At 44.6% G+C, this 26762-nt stretch overlaps 1 protein-coding gene across 2 annotated transcripts in view; it reads left to right on the forward strand.

Moving 5' to 3' along the window:
• The first annotated feature begins 2063 nt into the window (after positions 1-2063).
• plcd1a (phospholipase C, delta 1a) overlaps positions 2064-26762 on the forward strand; it is a 134074-nt gene continuing 109375 nt past the window's right edge. Inside the window, exon 1 of one of the 2 annotated variants that reach the window (XM_072252085.1) lies at positions 2064-2322. In XM_072252085.1, coding sequence (XP_072108186.1) covers positions 2226-2322 — 97 coding nt within the window. In that variant the 5' untranslated portion in view covers positions 2064-2225. The remainder of the gene's footprint in view (positions 2323-26762) is intronic. The other variant, XM_072252084.1, reaches the window with a different exon arrangement.

Below are 26762 nucleotides of genomic sequence, written 5' to 3' on the forward strand. Positions count from 1 at the left end.
CACAAATTCCTAAGGAAGTAGAGGTGCTGCCGTGCTTCCTTCGTAATTACACTTGGGCTGGGCCCAGGACAGGTCCTCAGAAATGATCACACCGAGGAATTTAAAGGTCATGGACCCCTGGTTTCCTGCTCCTGAAGTTAATAATCAGCTCATTGGTCTTGCTTTCATTGAGCAAGGTTCACAAACAAGAGAAAATCTGCAGGTGCTGGAAATACAAAGCAATACAAACAAAATGCTGGAGCAACTCAGCAAAACCCAGAGTGAGAGGTTGTTGTTGTAGCAGCACTCAGCCAGATTTTCAGTCTCCCTGCTATGTGCAGATATTGTAGGATGGTAGCGTGGTTCTGCGTTTATGGATTAGACTATTGATTTATAGACTGTGGACTTTTGCAGACCTATGGCTTTTATATTCGGTGTTTTTTTATCGCTCGTTCCTTTTCCATTTTGTTGTGCTGGGGAGGGTGTTTGGGGGTCAATGTTTCTGTTCCATTTTGTGCAGGGGAGGGGGGTTTGGGGGTGATGATCAGAATGCTGTTTTTTTTTTACCCGGGGGGGGGGTTGATGTTTCTCTCTGAATGACTTCCATGTTTTTTCTTTGTTTCATGGCTGTCTGGAGAAGACAAATTCCAGAGCTGCGTATGCTTTGATAATAAATGAACCTTTGAACTTGGAATATGGCATTGGAGCTGTGCTTAGCCACACAGTCCTAAGTGAGTAGAGCAAGGGGCTAAACACACAGCCCTGTGGTGCACTTGTGCTGATGGAGATTGTGGATGAGATATTTTTGCCTGTCTGAACTGACTGGGATCTGCAAGTAAGGAAATCAAGGATCCAATTATACATGGAGGTATTGAGACTAATGCAAGAGAAGTCTGGATTTGATTATCCTATTTAGTTCATAGAAAAATACAGCACAGTACATGCCCTTCAGCCCACGAACAAGAGAAAACCTGCAGATGCTGAAAATGAAAGTAATACACAAAATGCAGGAGGAATTCAGCAGGCCAATAGGCATCTGTGTAAAATAATAAACAGTCAACGTTTTTGTTCGAGACCCTTCTTCAGGACTGGGAAAAGGATGAGAAGTCCATCTCTTTTTTTTCCAGTGCCGATGAAGGGTCTCAAAAATTCAAAGAAAAATTTACATGCATGTCACCACATACAACCCTGAGATTTTTTTTTGTGGGCAGATTTAGCAAAACTAGAACAGTAACTAGGCAGGATCTGTAAACTGTAAACATCAGGAACTGTAAACAAACTGCAAATGCAGATAATAAATAGCAATAAATAAGATAAAAGAGTCCTTAAATGAATACAGTTATCCCCTTTTGTTCAAGAGCCGGATGGTTGAGGAGTAGTAACTATTCTTGAACCTGATGGTGCTGGTCCTGAGGCTCCTGTACCTTCTGCCTGATGGCAGTAGCGAGAAATTAGCATGGACTGGGTGGTGAAGATCTTTAATGATCGATGCTGCCTCCAGCATTTTCCGTGTATTATTTTCAGCCTACGACTTGGTGCCGACCTTTTAACCTACTCTTAAGATAATAACTCTTCCTTGCCCAATAGCCCCCCCCCCAGTTTTTTTTCCATCTGTGAATTTCTTTAATTTCTTAGATGTGTCTGCCTCTGTCACCCTTCCCACGCACGGGCAGGGTGTCCATGTACCCACCAGTCACTTGTTTAAAAAAAACTACCTCTGACATACTTTCCAACAATCACCTTAAAATAATGTCCACTCGTATTCACCATTTCCTCCCTGGGAAAATAAGTTTTGTACAGAGTTGTAAATTTGTATAAACTATCTTCGCCAGCTCCACCCTCATTGCATTCCACACCCGGCACTCCCACCTCCCTCGGAGACAGATTTAGTCCCATTCCAAATTGAAGGAATTCGGAAAATCAGAGCCGCACCTCGGTTCACTGCCTCTGTTTCTGAGGTCGGGAATCGCCCCACTGAAAGCGGGACTTGGACCTTGGCTCGATGGTTGAGACCGCGAAGCGCTCCTCCCCATTCCCCCACACCCCCAACTCCTCCCTCTGCAATAACAGCAGCGGGCATGTCTCACTGAAGAGATCCCCGTCCACAAGGGTGATAAGTTTAAACCCGCCCTTAAGTGCAGCCAAGGAGTCAGAGGCTTCCTCCCACGTCACTGCATGGGAAGGCGTGGGGAGCGGAGTTTCATTCCTGCTCTCTCCCGGCTGTTATTAAATCTCTACAGGGTAAAATGTACTGTATCCGCAAGCCCCCGCGCACCGAGCAAGAGGACGAGCAGCTGCGGGAGGCGTCCGAGAGGCAGGCTCGCTCCAACCTCACCCGTCTTGGTAAGGAACTGGCAAGCTCGTTCCGATTCCGGCACCAGATCAGTCCCCGGTCCCGTCCCGTCCCGTCCCGTCCCGTCCCGTCCCATCCCGTCCCATCCCATCCCATCCCATCCCGTCCCACACCGCACTCGGGGGCACGGGACTGGACGTCGTTACATCCCGCTGGCGCCGCCCAAGCGAGTTCCAGAGACGAGTTCTGTGGCATTAATGACCGATCCTCGGAACGTCTGACCATTGAATATTGATGATCTTACAGAGTGAACACAGATCACTACTGTGTGTGCCCCACTTTCCATTCACACCCCTCCCTTGCAACCTATAGACTTCGAGGTTGTGGAAAGCGGTGGAGGGGGTGGGGACAGGGAACGTGCGGGGAGGGTGGAGGCAAGAGGGCAGCTGAAGGGGATGTGGAAAAGATGCAAGATTGAAGATTGTTTAATGTTTCCAGCATAAAAAACAAAAAAGATAAAGAACACAATTATATATTTGCCTCCCTGGTGCCAGGGTCCAGGATATTTCTGATCGTGTCCAAGATATCCTGAAGTGGGAGGGTGAGGAGCCAGAGGTCGTGGTACATATAGGTACCAATGACATAGGTAGGAAAAAGGATGAGGTCCTGAAAGGAGAATATAGGGAGCTAGGAAGGGAGTTGAGAAAAAGGACCGCAAAGGTAGTAATCTCGGGATTACTGCCTGTGCCACGCGACAGTGAGAGTAGGAATGCGATGAGGTGGAGGATAAATGTGTGGCTGAGGGATTGGAGCAGGGGGCGGGGATTCAAGTTTTTGGATCATTGGGACCTCTTTTGGCGCAGGTGTGACCTGTACAAAAAGGACGGGTTGCACTTGAATCCTAGGGGGACCAATATCCTGGCAGGGAGATTAGCGGGGGCTACTGAGGTGACTTTAAACTAGAATGGTTGGGGGGTGGGAATCAAATTAAAGAGGCTAGGCGTGAGGAGGTTAGTTCACTACAGGGGGATGGGAACCAGTGCAGAGAGGCAGAGGGGTGTAAAGTGAGGGTAGAAACAAAAAGTACAATGGAGAAAAGTAAAAGTGGCAGGCCGACAAATCCAGGGCAAGCATTAAAAAGGGCCACTTTTCAGCATAATTGTATAAGGGCTAAGAGAGTTGTAAAAGAGCGCCTGAAGGCTTTGTGTGTCAATGCAAGGAGCATTCGTAATAAGGTGGATGAATTGAAAGTGCAGATTGTTATTAATGATTATGATATAGTTGGGATCACAGAGACATGGCTCCAGGGTGACCAGGGGTGGGAGCTCAACGTTCAGGGATATTCAATATTCAGGAGGGATAGACATGAAGGAAGGGGAGGTGGGGTGGCGTTGCTGGTTAAAGAAGAGATTAACGCAATAGAAAGGAAGGACATAAGCCGGGAAGATGTGGAATCGATATGGGTAGAGCTGGGTAACACTAAGGGGCAGAAGACACTGGTGGGAGTTGTGTACAGGCCACCTAACAGTAGTAGTGAGGTCGGAGATGGTATTAAACAGGAAATTAGAAATGTGTGCAATAAAGGAACAGCAGTTATAATGGGTGACTTCAATCTACATGTAGATTGGGTGAACCAAATTGGTAAAGGTGCTGAGGAAGAGGATTTCTTGGAATGTATGCGGGATGGTTTTTTGAACCAACATGTCGAGGAACCGACTAGAGAGCAGGCTATTCTGGACTGGGTTTTGAGCAATGAGGAAGGGTTATTTAGCGATCTTGTCATGAGAGGCCCCTTGGGTAAGAGTGACCATAATATGGTGGAATTCTTCATTAAGATGGAGAGTGACATAGTTAATTCAGAAACAAAGGTTCTGACCTTAAAGAGGGGTAACTTTGAAGGTATGAGACGTGAATTAGCTAAGATAGGCTGGCAAATGACACTTAAAGGATTGACGGTGGATATGCAATGGCAAGCATTTAAAGGTTGCATGGGTGAACTGCAACAAATGTTCATCCCAGTTTGGCAAAAGAATAAATCAAGGAAGGTAGTGCACCCGTGGCTGACAAGAGAAATTAGGGATAGTATCAATTCCAAAGAAGCAGCATACAAATTAGCCAGAGAAAGTGGCTCACCTGAGGACTGGGAGAAATTCAGAGTTCAGCAGAGGAGGACAAAGGGCTTAATTAGGAAGGGGGAAAAAGATTATGAGAGAAAACTGGTAGGCAACATAAAAACGGACTGTAAAAGCTTTTATAGATATGTAAAAAGGAAAAGACTGGTAAAGACAAATGTAGGTCCCCTGCAGGCAGAAACAGGTGAGTTGATTATGGGGAGCAAGGACGTGGCAGATCAATTGAATAATTACTTTGGTTCTGTCTTCACTAAGGAGGACATAAATAATCTTCCAGAAATAGTAGGGGACAGAGGGTCCAGTGAGATGGAGGAACTGAGCGAAATACATGTTAGTAGGGAAGTGGTGTTAGGTAAATTGAAGGGATTGAAGGCAGATAAATCCCCAGGGCCAGATGGTCTGCATCCCAGGGTGCTTAAGGAAGTAGCCCAAGAAATAGTGGATGCATTAGTGATAATTTTTCAAAACTCGTTAGATTCTGGACTAGTTCCTGAGGATTGGAGAGTGGCTAATGTAACTCCACTTTTTAAAAAAGGAGGGAGAGAGAAACCAGGGAATTATAGACTGGTTAGCCTAATGTCGGTGGTGGGGAAACTGCTGGAGTCAGTTATCAAGGATGTAATAACAGCACATTTGGAAAGTGGTGAAATGATCGGACAAAGTCAGCATGGATTTGTGAAAGGAAAATCACGTCTGACAAATCTCATAGAATTTTTTGAGGATGTAACTAGTAGAGTGGATAGGGGAGAACCAGTGGATGTGGTATATTTGGATTTTCAGAAGGCTTTTGACAAGGTCCCACACAGGAGATTAGTGTGCAAACTTAAAGCACACGGTATTGGGGGTAAGGTATTGGTGTGGGTGGAGAGTTGGTTAGCAGACAGGAAGCAAAGAGTGGGAATAAACAGGACCTTTTCAGAATGGCAGGCGGTGACTAGTGGGGTACCGCAAGGCTCAGTGCTGGGACCCCAGTTGTTTACAATATATATTAATGACTTGGATGAGGGAATTAAATGCAGCATCTCCAAGTTTGCGGATGACACGAAGCTGGGTGGCAGTGTTAGCTGTGAGGAGGATGCTAAGAGGATGCAGGGTGACTTGGATAGGTTGGGTGAGTGGGCAAATTCATGGCAGATGCAATTTAATGTGGATAAATGTGAAGTTATCCACTTTGGTGGCAAAAATAGGAAAACAGATTATTATCTGAATGGTGGCCGATTAGGAAAAGGGGAGGTGCAACGTGAGGGGAGGTGCATTATACACCAGTCATTGAAAGTGGGCATGCAGGTACAGCAGGCGGTGAAAAAGGCGAATGGTATGCTGGCATTTATAGCGAGAGGATTTGAGTACAGGAGCAGGGAGATACTACTGCAGTTGTACAAGGCCTTGGTGAGACTGCACCTGGAGTATTGTGTGCAGTTTTGGTCCCCTAATCTGAGGAAAGACATCCTTGCCATAGAGGGAGTACAGAGAAGGTTCACCAGATTGATTCCTGGGATGGCAGGACTTTCATATGAAGAAAGAATGGATGAACTGGGCTTGTACTCGTTGGAATTTAGAAGATTGAGGGGGGATCTGATTGAAACGTATAAGATCCTAAAGGGATTGGACAGGCTAGATGCAGGAAGACTGTTCCCGATGTTGGGGAAGTCCAGAACGAGGGGTCACAGTTTGAGGATAGAGGGGAAGCCTTTTAGGAGTGAGATTAGGAAAAACTTCTTCACACAGAGAGTGGTGAATCTGTGGAATTCTCTGCCACAGGAAACAGTTGAGGCCAGTTCATTGGCTATATTTAAGAGGGAGTTAGATATGGCCCTTGTGGCTACGGGGGTCAGGGGGTATGGAGGGAAGGCTGGGGCGGTGTTCTGAGTTGGATGATCAGCCATGATCATAATAAATGGCGGTGCAAGCTCGAAGGGCCGAATGGCCTACTCCTGCACCTATTTTCTATGTTTCTATATAAAACTCTTAATATAAAGGCTGAGTGAGTGGAGAAGGGAAGGGAATGTGGAAGGGGTCCAGTGGTTGTTTAAGAAGCTAATGAAGGAGGAAATGAAAACTTTTGTTTAGATGGAATAGGGATTATTGGGAGAGGGAACAGGAAATATTAAGGTGAGCTCCAGTCATAGCGATGTGCCTGTGGCCTCCACTGTACCTAATCCGAATCCCATTTCCCTGATTAATCTCATATCCTTCTAATTTCCTTCTCATTGAATATTGTAACAATGAGAAGAGGACATACCCTGGGTGATGGGGGTCCTTGATGATGGAAGCTGCTCTTTTTTGAGGCATCGCCTTTTGAAGAAGTCTTCAATGCTGGGGAAGCTTGTGCCCATGATGGAGCTGACTGCAGCTTTGTCCGATTCTGTCCATTGGCCCCTACATATCTGTTGGTGGTGCAACCAGTTTGATTGTTCTGTACGGTACATCGCTGGAGTTGCTGGTGACATACTTATTCCTGCCTCCACACACGCCTCCTCTTCCTCACAGGATAGGCCCCTTGAGTACTGCTTTGATATTCTTCTGAATGAATACCAAAATCACCCTCCTCTTAATTGCATCTCACCAGAATTACTGGTATCCCAGAACTTTGAGCTGCCAGTCTTGTCCATCCCTCAACTATGTTTCTAAAATAGATATAAATAGCTACAGAGAATAGGGTTGAGAGGGATCACATTATCGGTATTATTTATTTATTTGTTTGTTTTGTATTTGCACAGTTTGTCTTTTACACACCGGTTGCTCGTCAGGTTTTGTTAGTGTGCGGTTTCTCATTCCTTCTATTGTATTTCTTTTGTATTATTCGTATTTCTTTGTTCTACTGTGAATGCCTGCAAGAAAATTGAACTTTGAACTGCTTTGGAATATCAGGGGAGGGCAGGAGTGGGGAATGTCGGGGTGGGGAGCTCAAGAGTGGAAGAGGAAGAGATGAGGAATTTCTTTAGTAGAGAATTGGTAGAATTTATTGTTACAGATGGTTGTGGGGGCAAAGTCATTGAGTATTTAAAGCAGAGGTTGATATGTTCTTGATTAAAGGCATCAAAGGTTACTGAGAGGAGGCAGGAGAATGGGGTTGAGACGGATAATATATCAACCATAATGGAACGGTGGACAGTCTCAATGGACTAAATGGCCGAATTCTGCTCCTGTCTTATGTCTGAGTGGGGAATGTCAGGAGCAGAGTGGAAAATGTGATTTTGGATACAGTAAATTTTCCAGTTACATGCTCCTGGATCTTTAGTCCAGAGAATGCAAATTCAAATCTTATCTGGCAGCTTGTTAATTTGTTTTAAATATTTAAAACTGTTTTGGGTAAATAAGAGCCTGAGGCAGCTGGACTATTGTTTGAAAACTCGCTTGGTTCACCAGTGCCCTTTATACAAGAACCTGGATACAAGTACCTGCTCTGCTCTTAAGGAAGTAAGTTAATGCAGAATCCGGGATGGGGTTATTCACTTCCATAGCTGCTGCCTTGACTGCTGAATTCTTCCAGCATTTTGTGTGTGTTGCTCTGGATTTTCAGCATCTGCATAATATCTTGTGTTTCAGTTTTATCATCGCTTTCTTGTGTAATGTGATGATTATTGTTTTGCGGCAGCTTACCTACTTGCCCGTTACGCCTCCTGGCATTTAGGGCAGCAGTGAAGATCCTCCATCTCTGTCTGTTCTTGACCATCTTACTTTATCACGCTAGTAGTTTCCTCTCAGTTTTCACTACTGTCAGCCATGCAAGTCTCGGGTGGAGACTCAGGAATACCATCGCACATAGATGTAGGAGGATTCTTCTTTGCTGTTCCTGTAACACTTTTGTTTGACCAGTCAAGGTTGTTAGCCGTGAACTGAACCCCAAAGCTGGAAGACTGCTGGACAACTCTTAGTCTGGCCTCTACCCTTTGACCTTTTTGACCTGGGTGATCCTACCAAGTGCTAAAGTGTATAGCCCTGACCTCCACTCACCATAGCTCTGTGGGTCATTGAGGTATGTAAGCCTCCAAACCAGGGCAAGGTTGTGGTCCTCTGGGGGGTTTCCAGCAGCAAATACGTAGAATTAATGCAAACTATAAAATAAATAAATACCCCAAAAAAAAAGGAGTAACTAGTGTTGCACACACAAAATGCTGAAGGAATTCAGCAGGTCAGGGAGCATCTGTGGTGAGAAATAAAGAGTCAGTGTTTCAAGCCCCAAAATATGCACTGTTTATTCATTTCTGTCGAAGCTTCCTAACCTGCTGAGTTCCTGCTGCATTTTGTGCGTGTTGCTCTGGATTTCCAGTATCTCTTGTGTTAAAGCTGTATGTTTGTGGTTCGTGGTCCGTTCAGAAATCTGATGGTGGAGGGGAAGAAGTTGTTCCTGAATCATTGAGAGTGGGTCTTCAGGCTCCTGTACCACTTCCCCGATGTTAGTAATGAGAAGAGCGCATGTCTTGAATGATGAATTTGTGGCATTAGATATTGTCTTGGTGAGTCATCACCTCAGTGGTGGGGAGGGTTGTGCCCATGATGGAGCTGACTAAGTCTACAACCCCCTGTAAAGAAATGTAAATGCCTATAGATGCCTTGGGACTTCAGTTCTCGGGTGCTGAGTTGTGGGATATCTTGTCCTGATCCTTGGAACAACAGACAAGGAATGCTTACAGTCCTCGGCTTACACAGGGGTTCAGTTCATGAGAATCCTCTGAAAGTCAGAAATATACATTTTCTTCACTACCCTTCTTATTTCGCTCTATGTACACTTGCTACAGATTTTCTTTTCATAGAATATTCAATTCAACAGCACCCATAATTAAATTAATTATGGCAAATCTTAGGGGCATAATTTTAAGGTGATTGGGGAAAATATATTGGGGGGAGGTCAGAGTTATGTTTCTCCCCACATAGAGTGGTGTGTGGAACACCCTGCTATGAGGGACATTTAAGAAACTCTTAAATAGGCACATGGATGATAGAAAAATGGAGGGCAATATGGAAGGGAAGGTTTCAGCTGATCTTAGAGATGGGTAAAATGTCAGCGCAACATCGTGAGCCAAATGGCTTATACAGTGTTGTAATGTTCTAAATTATGGAATGCATATTGGCTGTTTAGTTTATTACTATCCCAGTGGAAAATCTTTGCCGCTGCCATCTGCACAGATAATTTTATCACGTCAATGCTTTGAGGTAGTATAAGGGAAAAGCAATAACAGAATGCAGAATAAGTTGTCACAGTTAGAGAGAAAGTGTGGTGCAGGCAGATGTTAAGGTGAAAGGCCATGACAAGACTAAGGGTCCATCTTATCACACTAGGGGACCATTGAATAGTCTGTTAACAGCAGGATAGAAGCTGTCCTTGAGCCTGGTTGTATATGCTTTCAGACAATGTCCAAAATGGGAGGGATCCATAACAGTCACTAATGAATACCATGAAGCATCCTCAATATTATTCTAGAAAATTAAAACTACTTTGGAGAGTTTTAAAGTTAGATTTCCATGAGCCAGTTCATTTGTAACCGGGGAGCTCCAGTAATAGACAATACAGTGCTTGATGCGTGTCTCGTAATCTCCGCTAAACTTCTTACATTGAGCAGAATAGCGCAGGAGCAGGCCCTTCTGCCCGCAATGTCATAGTGTGATTATGGGTGGAGTGATTTGTTTGGAAGGCACGCAAAGCAAAAGCTTTTCGCTGTACTTCAGTACATTTGACAATAATAAACCAACACCAAATAGCAGAGGATGCCAAAACTCATGAAAGATGGCTTTCTGTGTGATTAATGGCAATCTCATGAGAGGAGAGAGGGAACAAAACACCACCATGGACAGCCCTATGCCCAGCTGGGAAAAGAGTGGGGTTAAGCACGGGGCTAGCAACTCTATCCTGTAACAACACAGAGCTACAGAAGCACCAACAGAAGCTCCAAAGTCCTCATCCCTGGGAGGGGAAGGATCTTCAGAGATGGGCTACACCCGAGGATAACTTGAAAGACTGGCCCAGGACAAAGGACTCTGGTGAGCTGCTGTCAGCCCCAGTAGGGGTGATGGGCTTAAAAAGAAGAGGTGGAACAACAAGAGGTTGATCTGAAAGGAGACGCAGTGGAGAGGAACAGTAGGAGTCAAGTTGGTATGGCGACTGCTCCGCCGGTGATCGCAAGAAATTGCAAAGTTATTGATGCAGTTCAGCACACCAGGGAAACTAACCTCCCCTCCATGGGACTGTCTGTACTTCTCTGCCTTGGTAAAGCAGCCAACATAATCAAAGACTCCTCCCTCCCTGGACATCTCTCCCATTGGGCAGAAGATATAAAAGCCTGAAAGCACGTACCTGTCAGAACATTCAGATATGGCCCAAGTGTAAAGAGAGAGAGAGACTGACATGAGTCGACAGTTCACCAATTTTAATAAGAATTGTTGCAGAATTTAAAGGAAAAGAAAAACTAAATGCTAGGCCAACAGGGCCATTAACTAAAACTCTCAAACTAAAAGTTAACACTAACACGGACTGGAAACAATAATGAATACTGTACTAAATGATACCGCTCCTTGAGTTAGTCTTCTCTGCTGGACAAGGATGAGGGTAAGCAGGGAGTGTAACATTACTGAGCTTTGCTCAAGTCTCAACAGGACTACAACAAAAAGGAGTTAAATACTGCCAGAATGTCGCAGTAATTAGCTGGAACGTGCATACTCACTGGCGCAATTGCTGAACCTATGCACAGCCTGCTCTTGGGGGCGTCTAGACCCCACAGAGAGTCCGTGGTTGTGACAGGACCACCAAGCTCAAGAACAGCTTCTATCCCACTATTATGAGCTGTTGTGAGTACGATAAGCTGGACCGTTGATCTCACAACCCGCCTCTTATGATTTTGTATATATACAGGTATGCGTCACTTAACGTCCGCGATACGTTCTGTGATTTGGACGTTGTGCGAACACCATATTATATACTTAGCAAACCTATATGGAGTACTGTAGTGTACCTGTATTGACTAAATCCATATCATTAGCAATTTCTCCATATCTGATATAGGTCCCTCTCGCATTTTTGTGAGCCTTGTAGTTTACAGTGAAGCCGATCCTTTAACAGCTTCCAGAATTTTTTCTTTGTTTTTCAGGATCGTTGTGATTGTCGAGTGTGACATGCCTAAATTCTAAGCAATAGCATTCACTGGTTTTCAACCTTCATATTGTTCGATAACCTTTTGTTTCACTTCCAAATCAATATTTTTCCTTTGCCTCTTGCTATTACTAGGAGTGGTTTTGCTGCATTTGGAAGCCATGATGCACTTTATGGTAATATTTTCGAAAGAAAATTAAACAGAGAGATAACGCTACTACACTCGAGACGTGCGATACACGAGATTGGTTACATGTGCTGCGTCACGTTCTCCGATCGGGACTACGGACGTATATGCGATCAGATGTTGTCCGAATGGATGTTAAGCTGCACACACCTGTGTATGTGTGCACAGTGCAAAAAGAGAGCAAAAATAGGTAGTGTTCAGGGGTTCATTGACTGTTCAGAAATCTGATGGCAGAGGGGAGAAAGCTGTTCTTAAAGCTTTGAGTGTGGGTCATCAGTCTCCAGTACCTCCTCCCTGATGGTAGTAATGAGAAGAGGGCATTCCTGACGGGTGAGGGTCCTTAATGATGGATGCCGCTTTCTTGAGGCATTGCCTTTTGAAGGTGTCTTCGATGCTCGGGAGGCTAGTGCCCTTGAGGGAGCTGGCTCAGTCTATAACCCTCAGTAGCTTTTCCTGATCCTGTGTAGTGCTCCCTTTATACCAGACGGCGATGCAAACACTTCAAATGTTCTCCACTCTAGCCACAGTGCTCTGTAGAAATTTGCTAGCATCTTTGGTGACATACCAAATCTCCAGAAACTCCTAATGAAGTATAGCCACTGGCATGCCTTCTTTGTGATTGCACCAATATGTTGGGCCCAGGATAGAGCCTGTCAGGTGTTGACACACAGGAACTTGGAGCTGTTCACCCTTTTCGCTGCTAACCCTTTGATGATAACTGATATGTGCTCCCTCGACTTCTCCTTCCTGAAAAACACAGTCAATTCCTTGGTCTTACTGATGTTGGGTGTTGGGATATCATCAGCCAATCTATCTCACTCCTGTACACCACCTCGCTGGGAGCATGGTGATACTTGAAGGCTACCCCAGCATATCTTTGGACTGTATAGGTTATTGATGCAAACGACGTATTTCACTGTATGTTTTGATGTACGTGTGACAAATGAAAGTTAATCTTTGATTGTGGTTCAGACACTGCAACAATGAGTGTTTGAGGAAAACGAGAGCATATTTGGCTAGTAATAAAGGTTCAGTGCAGTTTGAGAAACATGAGATGGCATTAGTTGTTAAGGTAGACAATAAGGCCCTCGGAGATTGGTTGTGTTGGTCATATGATCAGAAAGCACTGGTGATGCTCAGCAGATCAGACAAGTCAGTCTTTGCCTTCAGAGAAAGTGAAATATATATTTGCAGAAATGACACCAGACTTTACCTGTGGACAGAGGCAAAACAGGAAAGTGTCAGTGAATGAATTGATGCCAACAATGCTCCTAAGATCTGGTTAACAATACCAGTGGGATGTTTCCTTCTACCTGAGTGCACATTGTAACGAAAACCAATTTCCCTCGGGATCAATAAAGTATGACTATGACTATGATTCAGGCTTAATGTATGATTACGAGAGCATTACCTTTGGCTCTCTGGTTCTCTGTTTTTTTTAATCCTCCTCCCACACTCTTTCTCTCTTCCCCCGCACACTCTCTCTCCCCCTGCACACTCTTTCTCTCCCCCCTCACACTCTTTCTCTCCCCCCCTCTCTCCCCCCCTCTCTCCCCCCTCCCCCTCTCTCCCCCTCCCCCCTCTCTCCCCCTCCCCCCTCTCTCCCCCCCCTCTCTCCCCCCCTCCCCCCTCTCTCCCCCCCTCCCCCCTCTCTCCCCCCCTCCTCTCTCTCTCTCCTCCCCTCTCCCCCCCCCTCAATTTTGGGAGAGGCTTAATGGTTTCGTATCCACACGACATACTTCCTGAAAAATCTGATGTTTCTCAACCATTTACTCTGATGTGCTTGCATAAAGTTGTAAAGATATACTGTGCACCCTGTCTATATTTCCATTATTCTTGTACGAATGGCAACATTACAGGAAGGCAACCTTTCAAATTAGCTGTGGCTTTCTGGATAGAGAAGAATTCTTTAAAAAAAATAGCAGCAGAGTTAGGTCATTCAAATCATCAAGTGTGCTCCACCTTTCCATCATGACTAATTTATTATCCCTCTCAATGCCATTTACCTGCCTTCTCCCTGTAACCTTTGACGCCCTGACTTAATCAAGTACCTATCCACCTCCACTTTAAATATACCCAATGACTTGGCCTTCACAGCTGTCCACAGATTCACCTCTGCCTGACTAGAAAAATTTCTCCTAATCTGAGCCCAAGTCCTCTGATCCTAGACACACTGCTATTGGAAACATTCTCAGCTAGGCCTTTCAATATTTGATGGGAATCACGGGATATGGGAAGTGTGCACAATAGTGGTAAGGAGTTTCTATGTACTCCCATGTCTGTTTAAATTGCTCTGGGTGCTCTGGTTTCCCCAACATTTCAAAGACCTACAGGTTAGGGTTAGTAAGGTGGAGGCATGCTATGTTGACACCGGAAGCTTGGTGTCTCTTATTGGCTGCCTGGAACAATGTTCAGTGGTTTGATTTGGCGGACATAACACCTTTCTCTGTATGTTTTGATGTACATGTGTCAAAAAAGCTAAATTCTGTCTTTAATCTGAAGTGGAAGATGCATTATGAGTTGCATGAACTGGCAGAATAGAATCAAAGGGCCAAATTGCTGCCTCCTCTTGTTCCTTATATTCATGGGCAAACTTTCCCATTTCACCTTGCAGTTACGCTGTAAAGAGGTAGGTAAGCTCGCTGGGACCTCCCAACTTTCTTAAGGGCAGCATGGTAGTGTAGCACTTACAGTAATGCTTCACAGCTCCAGCTATACGGGCTCAAATCCCGCTACTGTCTGTAAAGAGTCTGCATGTTCTCCCCTGACCACTCGTAGGTTTCCTCTGGGTGCTCCAGTTTCATCTCGCATTCCAGAGATGTATGGATTAGTGAAGCTGAATTGTGGGTACGCTACATTGGCACCGACAGCTTGGCGACACTTGCAGGTTGCACCCAGCACATCCTCAGATTTTGTTGATCATTGATGCAAACGATGCATTTCGCTGTATGTTTTAATGTATTTTTTTGACAAATAAAGCTAAACTTTATGTCAGTCTTTCAGAACGTCAGTGAGATCCGATGTAGATTGGGACACTTTCACTCCATTCCCCAACAAAGGTGGGATTTCCCAATGGCCGCCCATTTCAATTCAACTTCCCATCTTCATTCTGACATATCAGTCCATGGTCTCCTCTACTACCACAATGAGGCCACACTCGGTTGGAGGAGCAACACCTCATATTCCATCTTAGGTAGCCTCCAACCTGACGGAACAAATGTTAATTTCTCTAACTTAAGAATTTCTCCCCCTTCCCCTTTTCACTTTTTCTGTTCCCCATCCTGGCTCCATTCTTATTGCTTCTCTTCTCACCTGCCCATGACCTCCTTCTGGTTCCCCTGCCTCCTTTTCCTTTTCTCCATGGTTGAAAGGATTCAAAAGGTCCAATTTAATGTCAGAGAAATGTATACAACATACATCCTGAAATGCTTTTTCTTTGCAAACAACCACAAAAACAGAGAAATGCCCCAAAGAATAAACGACAGTTAAATGTGAGAACTCCAGTCCCCCCCACCCCTCCCAGGAGTAAGCGCAGCAATCAACAATCCCCCCCCCCCACCAGCAAAAAAAATATAAGCATCGGCACTGCCACTGAGCACTCAAGTATGAGCAAAGCAATAGCAAAGACACAGATTTGCAGTTACCCCAAAGACTTTGCATTTCATCTGGCATTTGACGTACCGCAGGTTGTCTCTCTCCCTAATAACGGAGGTAGGTGCCTCCATTTTCCCAGCGAGTGGGGAGACATAATAAACGGTTTACGATATTAAAAGTCCATGACGTCGCTTTTTATCAAGCTCTGTGCCTGAATATCGCAAAGATCTCTGGTCTTTGAGCACACAGCAGCAGATTTTCTGACTCCCCCAATGACACACGGGTCTCCTGCCTTGACACTGACCTTCGATCCGCCCGTCTCCAGAGCCCCAAGATCTTTGGCTTCCAAATACAAGCCGGACTCTCAGGCTGAACCCTTGGCGTGCCGAATCACGGCCAGTCCTGAAACCCCGAGAACAGGTCCCATTCCTGCAAAAAACCAAAGTCTGTGTGTAACTCCGGGTCAAGGTCTTCAAAAGAACCCTGAAAGGGAAAAATAAAGATATTAAAGATGGAAATAGAGCTGTTTCCAAAGATGTAAGCAAAGGAGTCGCCGTTTAGCGCCATCTTAACTCTGCCTCCGTCTCACTTTCCAGTTCACTCTTCTATCAGATTCCTCTTTATTCAGCCCTTCACCTCTTCCACCTATCATATTCCAGCTTCTCAATTCATATTCTCTCCCCCAGCCACCCACCTTTCCACTCATCTGGTCTCAACTACCGCCTGCCAGCTGTACTCTTTCCCCTCCTTCCCACCACCTTATTCTGGCATCTTTCCTCTTCCGTCCTGATGAAGAGTTTTGGCCTGAAGCATCGGCAGTTTATTCTTTTCCATAGATGCTGTGTGTGACCTGCTGAGTTCCTCCAGCATTTTGTGAGTTTTGCCCTTGCCCAGGGTTGGGGATTTGTAAACTGGAGGGCATAGGTTTAAGGTGAGAGATCACAGACTGAAAAGAGACCCAAAAGGAGTGTGACATTTATAGAATGAGCTGTCAGAAGAAGTGTTCAAAATTCAAAGTAAGTTTGTTATCAAAGTACATATATGTCACCATATACTGTACGACCCTGAGATTTATTTTCTTGTGTGCATTCACTGTAAATATAAAGCAAGAATAATAATAAATCAGCAGTAATTATCAAGAACATGAGCTGAGGAGTCCTTGAAAGTAAGTCCATGGGCTGTGGAACAGTTCAGTGTTGGGGCAAGTAAAGTTGAGTGAAGTTATTCCCTATGGTTCAAGAGCGTGATGGTTCAGGAGTAATAACTGTTCTGACTTGGTGGTGTGAGTCCTGAGGCTGTACCACCTTCCTGATGGCAGCAGTGAGAAGAGAGCATGGTCTGGATGGTGGGGGTCCTCAATGATGGATGCTGCTTTCCTGTGATGGTGGTCCGTATAGATTTGCTCAATGGTGGGGAGGGCTTTATCCATGATGGACTGAGTCATATCCACAACCTTTTTGTACGCTTTTCTGTTCAAAGGCATTGATATTTACATACCAGGCAGGTACATTAACAACAACATGGATTGGAAAGGTTTAGCGGAATATGGAGCAAATGTGGGTCAATAGGTCTAGCTGAGATGGACATCGTAGTTGGCATGGATGAGTTAGGGCAAAGGGCCTGTTTCGGTGCTGCGTGACTCTATCTCACTATCAGTAGTTATGGATGAACAATAACGACCAGCCCTGTCAGCCACACCCACATCATGTAAATGAATCAATACTCTAATATCCATAAATCTAAATAGCTGGCACTGGTTCACTACTAATAACTAGTACAGGTGCTGTTAAAATCACGGCCAAGATTTGTGCCACTCGGGCACCTGGAATCAGGTACAGGATAGCTGGTAACCTTTAGTCCTTGAAGAGAGTAGGCATTACAGTAGGTGCCTTCCATGGTAAATATTAACCTGCAGCAAGATCCACTGTGGACAGAGATTCTCCCTGGTGTAAGAGAGGAAGGATCTCTGTAAGCTATCTATAGTACATAGGTCAATGGTAGAATCTGGGGCGTGGGGGGAAGTTGGGCGGAACCCCCTCATTACCATACCTTCAAACTAACACCAAATTGAGTCCCAGACGCCTTGACGAACCACCACAAGCAATGAAGCTTGGTGCGGCTACCACGGAGACTCTTGGGGAAAGGCCAAACATGAGATCCTCTTGTCACAGAATATAGAACACTACAGCACAATACAAGCCCTTTAAACCTACTCCAGGCGTTATAGGGAAAGATTGACTAGGTCAGAACTTTATTCACTGGAGTATAGGAGAATGAGAGGAGATTTGATAAAGTTATTCAAAATTATGAGATGTATAGATAGGGTAAATGCAAACCGGCTTTTCCCACTGAGATGAGAAAATTAGCAGATGCTGGAAATCCAAAGCAACACACACAAAATGCTGGAAGAACTTAGAAGGCCAGGCAGCATCTATAAAAAGAGTAAATAGTTGATGTTTCCGGCTGAGACCCTTCATCAGAGAAGTCAGAGTAAGAAGGCAGGGGAAGGGAGGAAGAGAGAAAGAAGTATAAAATGGAGAGGGGGAGGGGTGAAGTAAAGAGCTGGGAAGTTGCTTGGTGAAAAAGATAAAAGGCTGGAGGAGTGGGAATCTGACAGGAGAGAACAGAAGATCATGGAAGAAAGGGAAAAGGAAGGAGCACCAGAGGGAGGTGATGGGCAAGTAAGGAGGTAAGGTGAGAGAGGGAAACAGAAATGGGGAATGGTGAAGTAGGGGTCAATTACTGGAAGTTTGAGAAATCGAGGTTGGAAGCTACCCAGATGGAATATGAAGTGTTGCTCCTCCAATCTGAGTGTGGCCTCATCGTGGCAGTAGAGGTGACCAGGGACTGACATGTTGGAATGGGAATGAGAAGTAGAATCGAAATGGGTGGCTAATGGAAGATCCCACATTTTCTGGCAGACAGAGCATAGATGCTCGGCATAGTGGACTCCCCATCTACGTCGGGTCTCAGAGATATACAGGAGGTCACACCAGGAGCACTGGATACAGTAGATGACACCAACAGACTCACAGCTAAAGTGTCACCTCACATGGAAGGACTGTTTGGGGCTCTGAATGGTAGTGAGGGAGGAGGTGTGGCACTTGTTCTACTTGCAAGGCTAAGTACCAGGAGGGAGATCAGTGGAGAGGAACAAATGGTCTAGGGAGTCGCATAGGGAATGATCCCTGTGGAAAGTGGGGGATGATGGAAAGACGCGCTTGGTGGTGGGACCCCTTTGGAAATGGCAAAAGTTACGGAGAATTATGTGCTGGACAAGAGAAACCTTATCTCTGGGATAGTGGTGGGAGAATGGGGTGAGGGCAGAATTGCACAAAATGGAAGAGATATGGGTGAGGACTGCGATGATGGTGGAGGAAGGGAAGCCCCTTTCTTTGAAGAAGGAATACATCTCAGGAGTTCTGAGAGTAGGTGCAGCAGAAACAGAGGAACTGAAAGAAGGGGATGGCATTTTTACAAGTGACAGGGTGGGTAGATCTATAGTCCAGGTAGCTGTGAGAACCAATGGGTTTATAAAAGAGGACAGTCTCCAGGGATGGAGACAGAGGTCAAGAAAGAGGGTGGGGGCGGAAATGGACCAAGTAAGTTTGAGGGCAAGGTGGAATTGAAGAAGTCGACGAGATCAGCATGGGCGCAGGATGCAGCACCAATGTGGTCATCGATGTAACATAGGAAGTCCTGCCGAATGGTCTCAGCCTGAAACGTCGACTGTACTCTTCTTCATAGATGCTGCCTGGCCTGCTGAGTTCCTCCAGCATTTTGTGTGTGTTGCTTAGATTTCCAACATCTGCCGATTTTCTTTTGTTTAGAATAGGAAGCGTTGGGGAGTAATACAAGTGTAGGTGTGGAAGTTGGACTGTTCCACGTGTTGACTGAGTTTGGGTGAGACTAGAGCTAGAGGTCTTGGGTTAAGGGTGAAAGGAGAAATATTTAAGTGGGGCATGAGAGGCATCTTCTTAACTCAGTGAGATTGTGGAGCAAGCTGCGTGCGTCTGAGTGGTTGATGTGGGTTTGATTTGAACATTAAAGATAAATTTGGATGAGTACCTGGATGGAGGGGTATGGAGGGCTATTGTCCAGGTGTAGGTTGATGGGACTGGGCAGATTAATAGTTCGGTGAAGGTGAACACTTTCAGAGAAGGTAGAATAGCGCAGATGATGGGCATATTTGATAGACACTGCCTTCTTAAAGGCAGAACCTCCAGTAGATACTTCCAATGGTGGGGTGGAATGTGCCCAAGATGTATTGATTATTCTGCTAGTCCATTCGGTCGATGGGATTAGCAGAATAGTCAATATGTCTTGGGCACATCCCACCCATCCATTATAGCCTAGGTGACCAGAACTGCACATGAAACTCCACATTAGGCTTCACCGTGTCTTGTACAACTTCAACACAATATCCTGCCTTGCATTACATTGACCCCAAATTCCTGCATGAGAAGCAGTGAAGCTTAAACTCTTGTTGCTGTTGCACCTTAGAAACCATGGTAGGCAATTTGCAATACCAGTTGGTCTGGTTTCCTTAGCATTAATTGATGGGTGAATATTGGCTAGGATACAACATAGAACTGCCTTTGCTTCGTATTTTAGATTGCAAAGCCATTAATGACTAAGCTTTAATTTTTTTTTAAGTATGGGATTAACAGAAGGCTGTTCTCTCACATAGACAAGTCAAGGTCAAAGTCGAGTTTGGCATATGCATAAGGACACGTATGCACAGGTGCAATGAAAAACTTACAGCTTCATCACAGGCACATACTGTAGCATCATATATGCAGCATGCACAAGAAAACCATAAATTATACACATTTTATAAGAAAGATTGCAAAAAATAATCACAAAGTGCACTTTTGTGCAAAATGGTCATTCTCTTGCTAACACAAAGTCTGCAGATCCTGGAAATCCAAAGCAACGCACACAAAATGCTGGAGGAACTCAGCAAGTCAGGCAGCACCTATGGATAAGAGTAAACAGTTGATGTTTCAGGCTGAAACCCTTCTTCAGGACTGAGAAGGAAGGGGGAAGATGCTCGAATAAAAAAGGTGGGGATAAGGGAAAACAGGCTAGCTGGAAGATGATAGGTGAAGCCAGGTGGGTGAGAAAGGTCAAAGAATCTGATAGGAGAGGAGAGTGGACAACAGGAAGAAGGGACCTAGGGGGAACTAATAGGCGGGGAGAAGAAGTGCAGGGTCAGAGTGGGGAATAGAGGAGAGATGGAATTTGTTGAACTGAAAGAGAAATCAGTATTCATGCCATCAGATTAGAGAGTACCCAAAATGAATATGAGGTATTGCTCCTCCACCCTGAGGGTGCCTCATCTTGGCACAAGAGGAGGTAAGAATTGGAATTAAAATGTTACGCTATCGGGAAGTCTCACTTGTGTTGGTGTGTTGCTAAACTGTAGAGATCAGGGTTCTGCTGGTTGGTTCAAGAACCAAATGGCTGAAGGGAAGTAGCTGTCCTTGAGTAACCTGGTGGTGTGAAACCTCTGGCTTCTGTGTCTCCTTTCTGATGGTAGCTGGGAGATGGCATGATCTGGATGATAGGGATCTTTGATGATGGATGCTGCCTCGAGGCAGTGCCTCCTATAGTTATTACTGATGGTATGGTAGTATTTAGCAGAGTCCACAACTCTCTGTAGTTTCAGATTCAGATTCATTTATTTATCACATGTACATCAAAATATACACAGAAATGTTTCATTTGAGTTAACAACCAACACAACCAATGGATATGCTGGGAGAAACCTGCAAGTGTTGCCACATATTCTAGCACCAATATAACATACTCATAATGTTCAGCAGAACAACCATAAGCAGCAGCAATAACAAGACAAGACAACAAGAGCAAAACAGGTCCCTTTTGCACCCTTCCCCACACTCTCACAGACAGGCCTCCAACCCTAGGACAGGCTGCCTCCTGGCCTCTGACCACCATTCCTTTGCCCCAGACTCTTAGACTTGCAGACTTCGGACCTCCAACCTTTAGTCCCTCGCCCAGATCCGCAGACCTCTGACCACCTGCACACTCAAATTGCTGTACCAGACCATAATGCAACCAGTCAGCATCAAAATTTAAGAGTGTTCAATGATAAGTTGAACCTCCTTAAGCCTCTAGGAAGAATTAATACTTGCCTCCTGAAAAAGTGATTTGCAAAGCCTCAGGAAGGACAAAAAATGGTTTTTAAAAAAATGCCACCATAAGACATGAGAGCAATTAGGTCATTCAGCCCATCAAGTCTGCTCTGCCACTTGATCGTGCTGATTTATTTTCCCCATAGATTTCCTATAACTTCTGTTTATATTTTAGGTTCTTGAGCCTGTTGTATATGATTCCATGAGATAGTCACTGATCTGTGTGTAACCCTATTAACCATTCTTTACTCCATCTCGCTGAAAATCTTTGCCAATCTTGGCCACATGTTTAGGTACATGTGTACACTTGCTCATTAAAGCAAATGTCTAACCAGCTAATCATACGGTAGCTACTCAATGCATAAAAGCATGCAGACATAGTCAGGAGGTCCAGGTGTTGCTTAGACCAAATGTCAGAATGGGGAAAAATTGTGATGTAAGTAACCTTGACTGTGGAATGATTGTTGGTGCCAGATGGGGTAGTTTGAGTATCTAAGAAAACTGTGGATCTACAGGGATGTTCACGCACAACAGTCTCTAGAGTTTACAGAGAACGATACAAAAAACAACAAAAAAGCATTCAGTGAGCAGCAGTTTTGTGGGCAAAAACACCTTCTTAGTCAAAGAGGTGTGGCTAGACTGGTTTAATCTGACAGTAACTCAAATAACCACACATTATTTTCTCGGTTGTTGCAGCTGTAACAAAACTCAATTTCCCTCGGGATCAATAAAGTATGTCTATGTCTATTACAACAGTGGTGTGCAGATGAGCATCTCTGAATGCATAAGGCATTGAACCTTGAAGTGCTACAGCTGCAGAAGACCACAAACACTCACTAAGAGGCCACTTTATTAGATGCAAGAGATCACTAATAAAGTGGCCACTGAATGTAAATGTACCAATCTGAAACTGAACAATTAACGTAGCACGAATTGCCATTTGTAGTTATAAACTACTGGGCTGTACAATAGCTGGACAAAACACAGAAGGAAAAGGTGACTGCTCACTCTATAATACCTCTGCTGTTCTAATAGAACTCATTCCTGTTTACATAGCTGCACTTTGTGGTTTGAAAACAGATCAATAAATTAAATGCTTCAGGGCTGGGTCTTCCTTATAACAATGGCTTAATTGCACCTGCTGTCTGATGTACAGTCAGCCAGTCACTATCATTAGGTCACATGGATGCACTGTTTAGCTAAGGTGAGTCACCTGAAGATAACTACTGCTCTAAGGTAGTGACAGCCAATGATGTACTTCTGATTGAAGTCAAATTATGCACAGGAAGCTCCCATGAACAGTTGTGTGATGGTGAATGGTTTATTGTGATAGTGTGATCACTTGAGACAAGTATGAGGTTCTCCCGAGGGGTTATTCCCTTGATGGAGAACGACTGCGCAGACCTTGATAGATCAGGGTCAGGGTTCGGTGGTATATAATGCAAGATGACTCGGGACCCATCACTGTTGCAGTCTTCCTCTGCCTTCACTGCCATTGTGATGTGTCATCATCTTCTGCCAGCTTCACTGCTGAGATCTTGGTTGGATCGCTCTTTGTTTGGAATCTCCTCTTGACCCTACCGGAAGCTAAGCTCCAGATGCCAGCGCTCTTGAGATCTCAGGAATGCACAAGCTCATCCACCATGACAAGTTGACAATCCTTCAAAGAGTTTTATGTAATGCTGGTTAGAGAATATAGTTATTTCCTACAATACATCTACGTCCACTGTCTCTGTAGCCTCTGATGGGATCCTAACCTGTGAACCTATCCTCAGAGGACATGCTGTCTAATTCAGGCAGTATTCTGGTAAATCTCCTCTGCAACCTCTCTAAAATGTCCACGTCTTCCCCAAGTGTGGAATAAAGATGGATGCAAAACAACAAATTTCATATGTCATTAAAATATATCTGATTCTGACATTTTCTTGTTTCCTATTTGTTTGATTTGCTTGATTGGATCATTGTTTGTTCTGACCCTCTCTCCCTATTCCTGTACTTCAGAAACAGAATTAGAATCATGTTTAATATCATTAGCATATACCATGAAATTTGTTGTTCACAAACTAAAGATGATTTTATTATCAACTTTCATATTTCTCTCTTATCCCCATTCCTAGCACACTGCACTTAAAATGTTGTGTACAGAGAAACACACACAAAATGCTGGAGGAACTCAGCAGATCAGGCAGCATCTGTGGAAGGGGAATAAGCAGTGTTCATTTCGGGCCAAGAAGCTTCATCAGGATTGGAAAGGAAATGGAAAAAAGCCAGAAAAAGAAGGTGGGGGAGAAGGCAGGGAATAGGGGAGAACAGTTGAGTGGAAAGTCTGTGGGTGGGGAGGGGAATGGAGTGAAAAGCTGGGTTCACCTGGCTTCACCTATCACCTTCCAGCTTGTGCTCTGTCCCACCTTTTTAATCTGGCTTCTTCCCCCTTTCCTTTCTAGTTCCGATTAAAGGTTTCGACCCAAAACTTTGACCATTTATTCATTTCCATAGATGCTGTCTGACCAGCTGAGTTCCTCCAGCATTTTGTGCGTGTTGCTCTAGATAGATATTTACCCCCAGGGCAGGGAAGTCTTGAGCTGGAGTCACAAGTTTAAGATGAGCACGGAGAAATTTAAAGGAAACGTGAGAGGCAAGTTTTTGGTGCAGAGGATGGTGGAATATGGAATGCAGTGGTAAAGGCAGATTGAGGTGTTCCCAGAGAGAGAGAGACACACACACTTCAAGGGCTGCTGGTGAGCAACACCCTTTGGTCTGCCTGAAGCTTGTTGGTCTGCCAGCATGTTGAGACATCGGTAGAGGAATGCTTCCGACTGGCTCATTCCAGGCTGCTGGCGTCTGTGCTGAGGAACACGCTGAAACTCGGTGCAGTCACCACAGGAGCTCGGTGGGAGAGAAGTGAAAGGTTCATCTGCTACTAGACAGGGAGGGGCTGGGTTGGGTGAGGAAGCCCCTCAAATTATTGTAGTCGTGTACTACCCCGGGAACCCGCATGAGTGGCAACAGTCCTATTACTTTCAGAAATGTAATAGAACAATATGTAATGAATGTAAAAATGGAAAAGGCAATGCACCATTTATTCTTGTAATTTTTTTTATTACAAATAAAGTCTGTTTTGATATATAAAATGCTTAATACAGATTTGGACAGGAACGTAGATAGGAAAGGCAAAGAGGGATATCAGCCTAATTCAGGTATATGAGCTTAGTGTGGCTAGTCACCATGGTTGGCATGGATGAGTTGGGCTGAAGGGCCTGCTTGTGTGCTCTCTGACACTATGACTCCAATCTGCAGTCTTACATCTCCAGTAATACAAGTAAGGACAAAGCGGGATACGAGCCTAGTGAGAGCAATTGAGATTAGTGCAACCAGGCATCATGGATGGCCTGGACGATGTGGGTTTATAAGGCCTTTTCTGTGCTGTACAGCTGTGTGAGCCAACAGGTAAATATTCTTTCCAGCAATTGAGAGGGTGTGAGGAAGTGAGATTTTGTTTAATGTGAGAATTACTTGATGCTGGGTTTCATGGAATTGAATCAGAAACTACAGCCACATTTAAGGGAGTTTCATAAACGTAGATCATAGAACGATGTTGTGCTGAACAAATTAAATTAGTAATCAAATGGCTAACTAATCTCTTCTGCCTACATGATGCCCATATCTTTTCATTTTCCTCACATCCATGTGCCTATCTAAATACCTCTTGTGCTTCTGCCTGTACCAACACCCCAGGCAGCAAATTCCAGGCACCCAGCACTCCCTGTGTTTAAAAAAAAACTTGCTCCTCACATCTCCTTTAAAATTACCCCCTCACCTTAAATGCCTGCCTTCTCGTATTAGTCATTTCAACCCTGGGAAAAAGATGCTGTCTGTCTACTCTATCTATGGTTCTCTTAATCTTTTAAACCTCTATCAGATGTCCCCTCATCCGCTCCAGAGAAAACAATCCAAGTTTCGTTGTGCACTTGACGGAAAGGCAGATAAAGGCATGTGGGAACAGAGAAGGCACATGAGATTTCTTCTATCTTTTTCCGACTGGTGACGGTTGGTGTAATTCCCTGCAAGTCACACCATTTACTTAGAGCCCCCAGGAGTGACGGAGGCTGCTCCTTATCACAGCCTGTCAAAGCTCGTAATGGCGAACTGTTCCTCCTCCCTGTGCCTGCAGGTTTTCACCTATCACCCATTCTTCACGTGGGTGTTACGGAGGGAGAGAAATGGTAATTGGTTTACCGAGTTACCGGGAGTTATCGGGCTTGTCTTGCATGCCATCCATATATTGTACATCAAGGGAAAGGCAATAACAATGCAGAATAAAGTGTCACAGCTGCTGAGAGATTGTGGCAGACATTAAGGAGTAAGGGCCATGACCGGGTAGATTATCAGCTCAAGAGAAAAGATTAGCTGTTCTTTGTTGCATTTACATTGAAACATCAAAACAGCTAAGACTGTATTTGTCAACATGGAGTGGAGGACTAGTTTGTAAATATGATGGGAGCAAAGGATGTTGGGAATGGCGAGGGTGGAGCGCCGCGGTAGGGGTGTGGGACAGATGGCAGAGAAGGAGTGCTGGGGAAGGAGACACCAGACAAGGTCATTTGATTCCAAATCGGTTTATGGATCATTATAGAATGCCTCTCTGGTATTTCCCGCTCCCTCCCTTCTCCTTTCCCTTCTTCCCTTCTTCCCAACTATAATTCCCCTCTCCCTCCCCCATTGCCATTCTCAGTCCACAATAGAGACCCATATCAGAATCAGGTTTATCATCACTAACATATCATGACATTTGTTTTTTGTGGCAGCAGTACAGTGTAATACATAAAATTACTACAGCACTGTACAAGTCTTAGGCACACTAGCTATATATTTGTGTATGCCTAGGACTTTTACACAATACTGTACCTCTCCATTCATCAGTACAGTAGATGAGTGGGCATGTCCAGCTTTTTCTCTACAACCTCTCTCACAAACTGTTGACAATGCAGAAGACTACCTGGTGGAGTTGTAGTGACGCCACGGTAGCATAGGGGTTAGGGTGGTGCTATTACAGTTTGGGGAGTTGGAGTTCAATTCCATTGCAGTCTGTAAGGTTTGTACGCCCTTCCTGTGAACACATGGGTTTCCTCCAGGTGCTCCGGTTTCCCACAGTCCAGTGACATACGGTTAGTAGGTTAATCGGTCATTGTAAATTATCCAGTGTTTCAGCAAGGATTAGATAGGTGGCTTGCTGGATGAACTGGAAGGGCCTGTTCAGTACTGTATAACTAAATAAATAAATTAGATTAGATTAGATTCAACTTTATTGTCATTGTGCCGAGTACAGATACAA

The sequence above is a fragment of the Mobula birostris genome, chromosome 3 (assembly GCF_030028105.1).
Source record: "Mobula birostris isolate sMobBir1 chromosome 3, sMobBir1.hap1, whole genome shotgun sequence".
Taxonomy (NCBI): Eukaryota; Metazoa; Chordata; class Chondrichthyes; order Myliobatiformes; family Myliobatidae; genus Mobula; species Mobula birostris.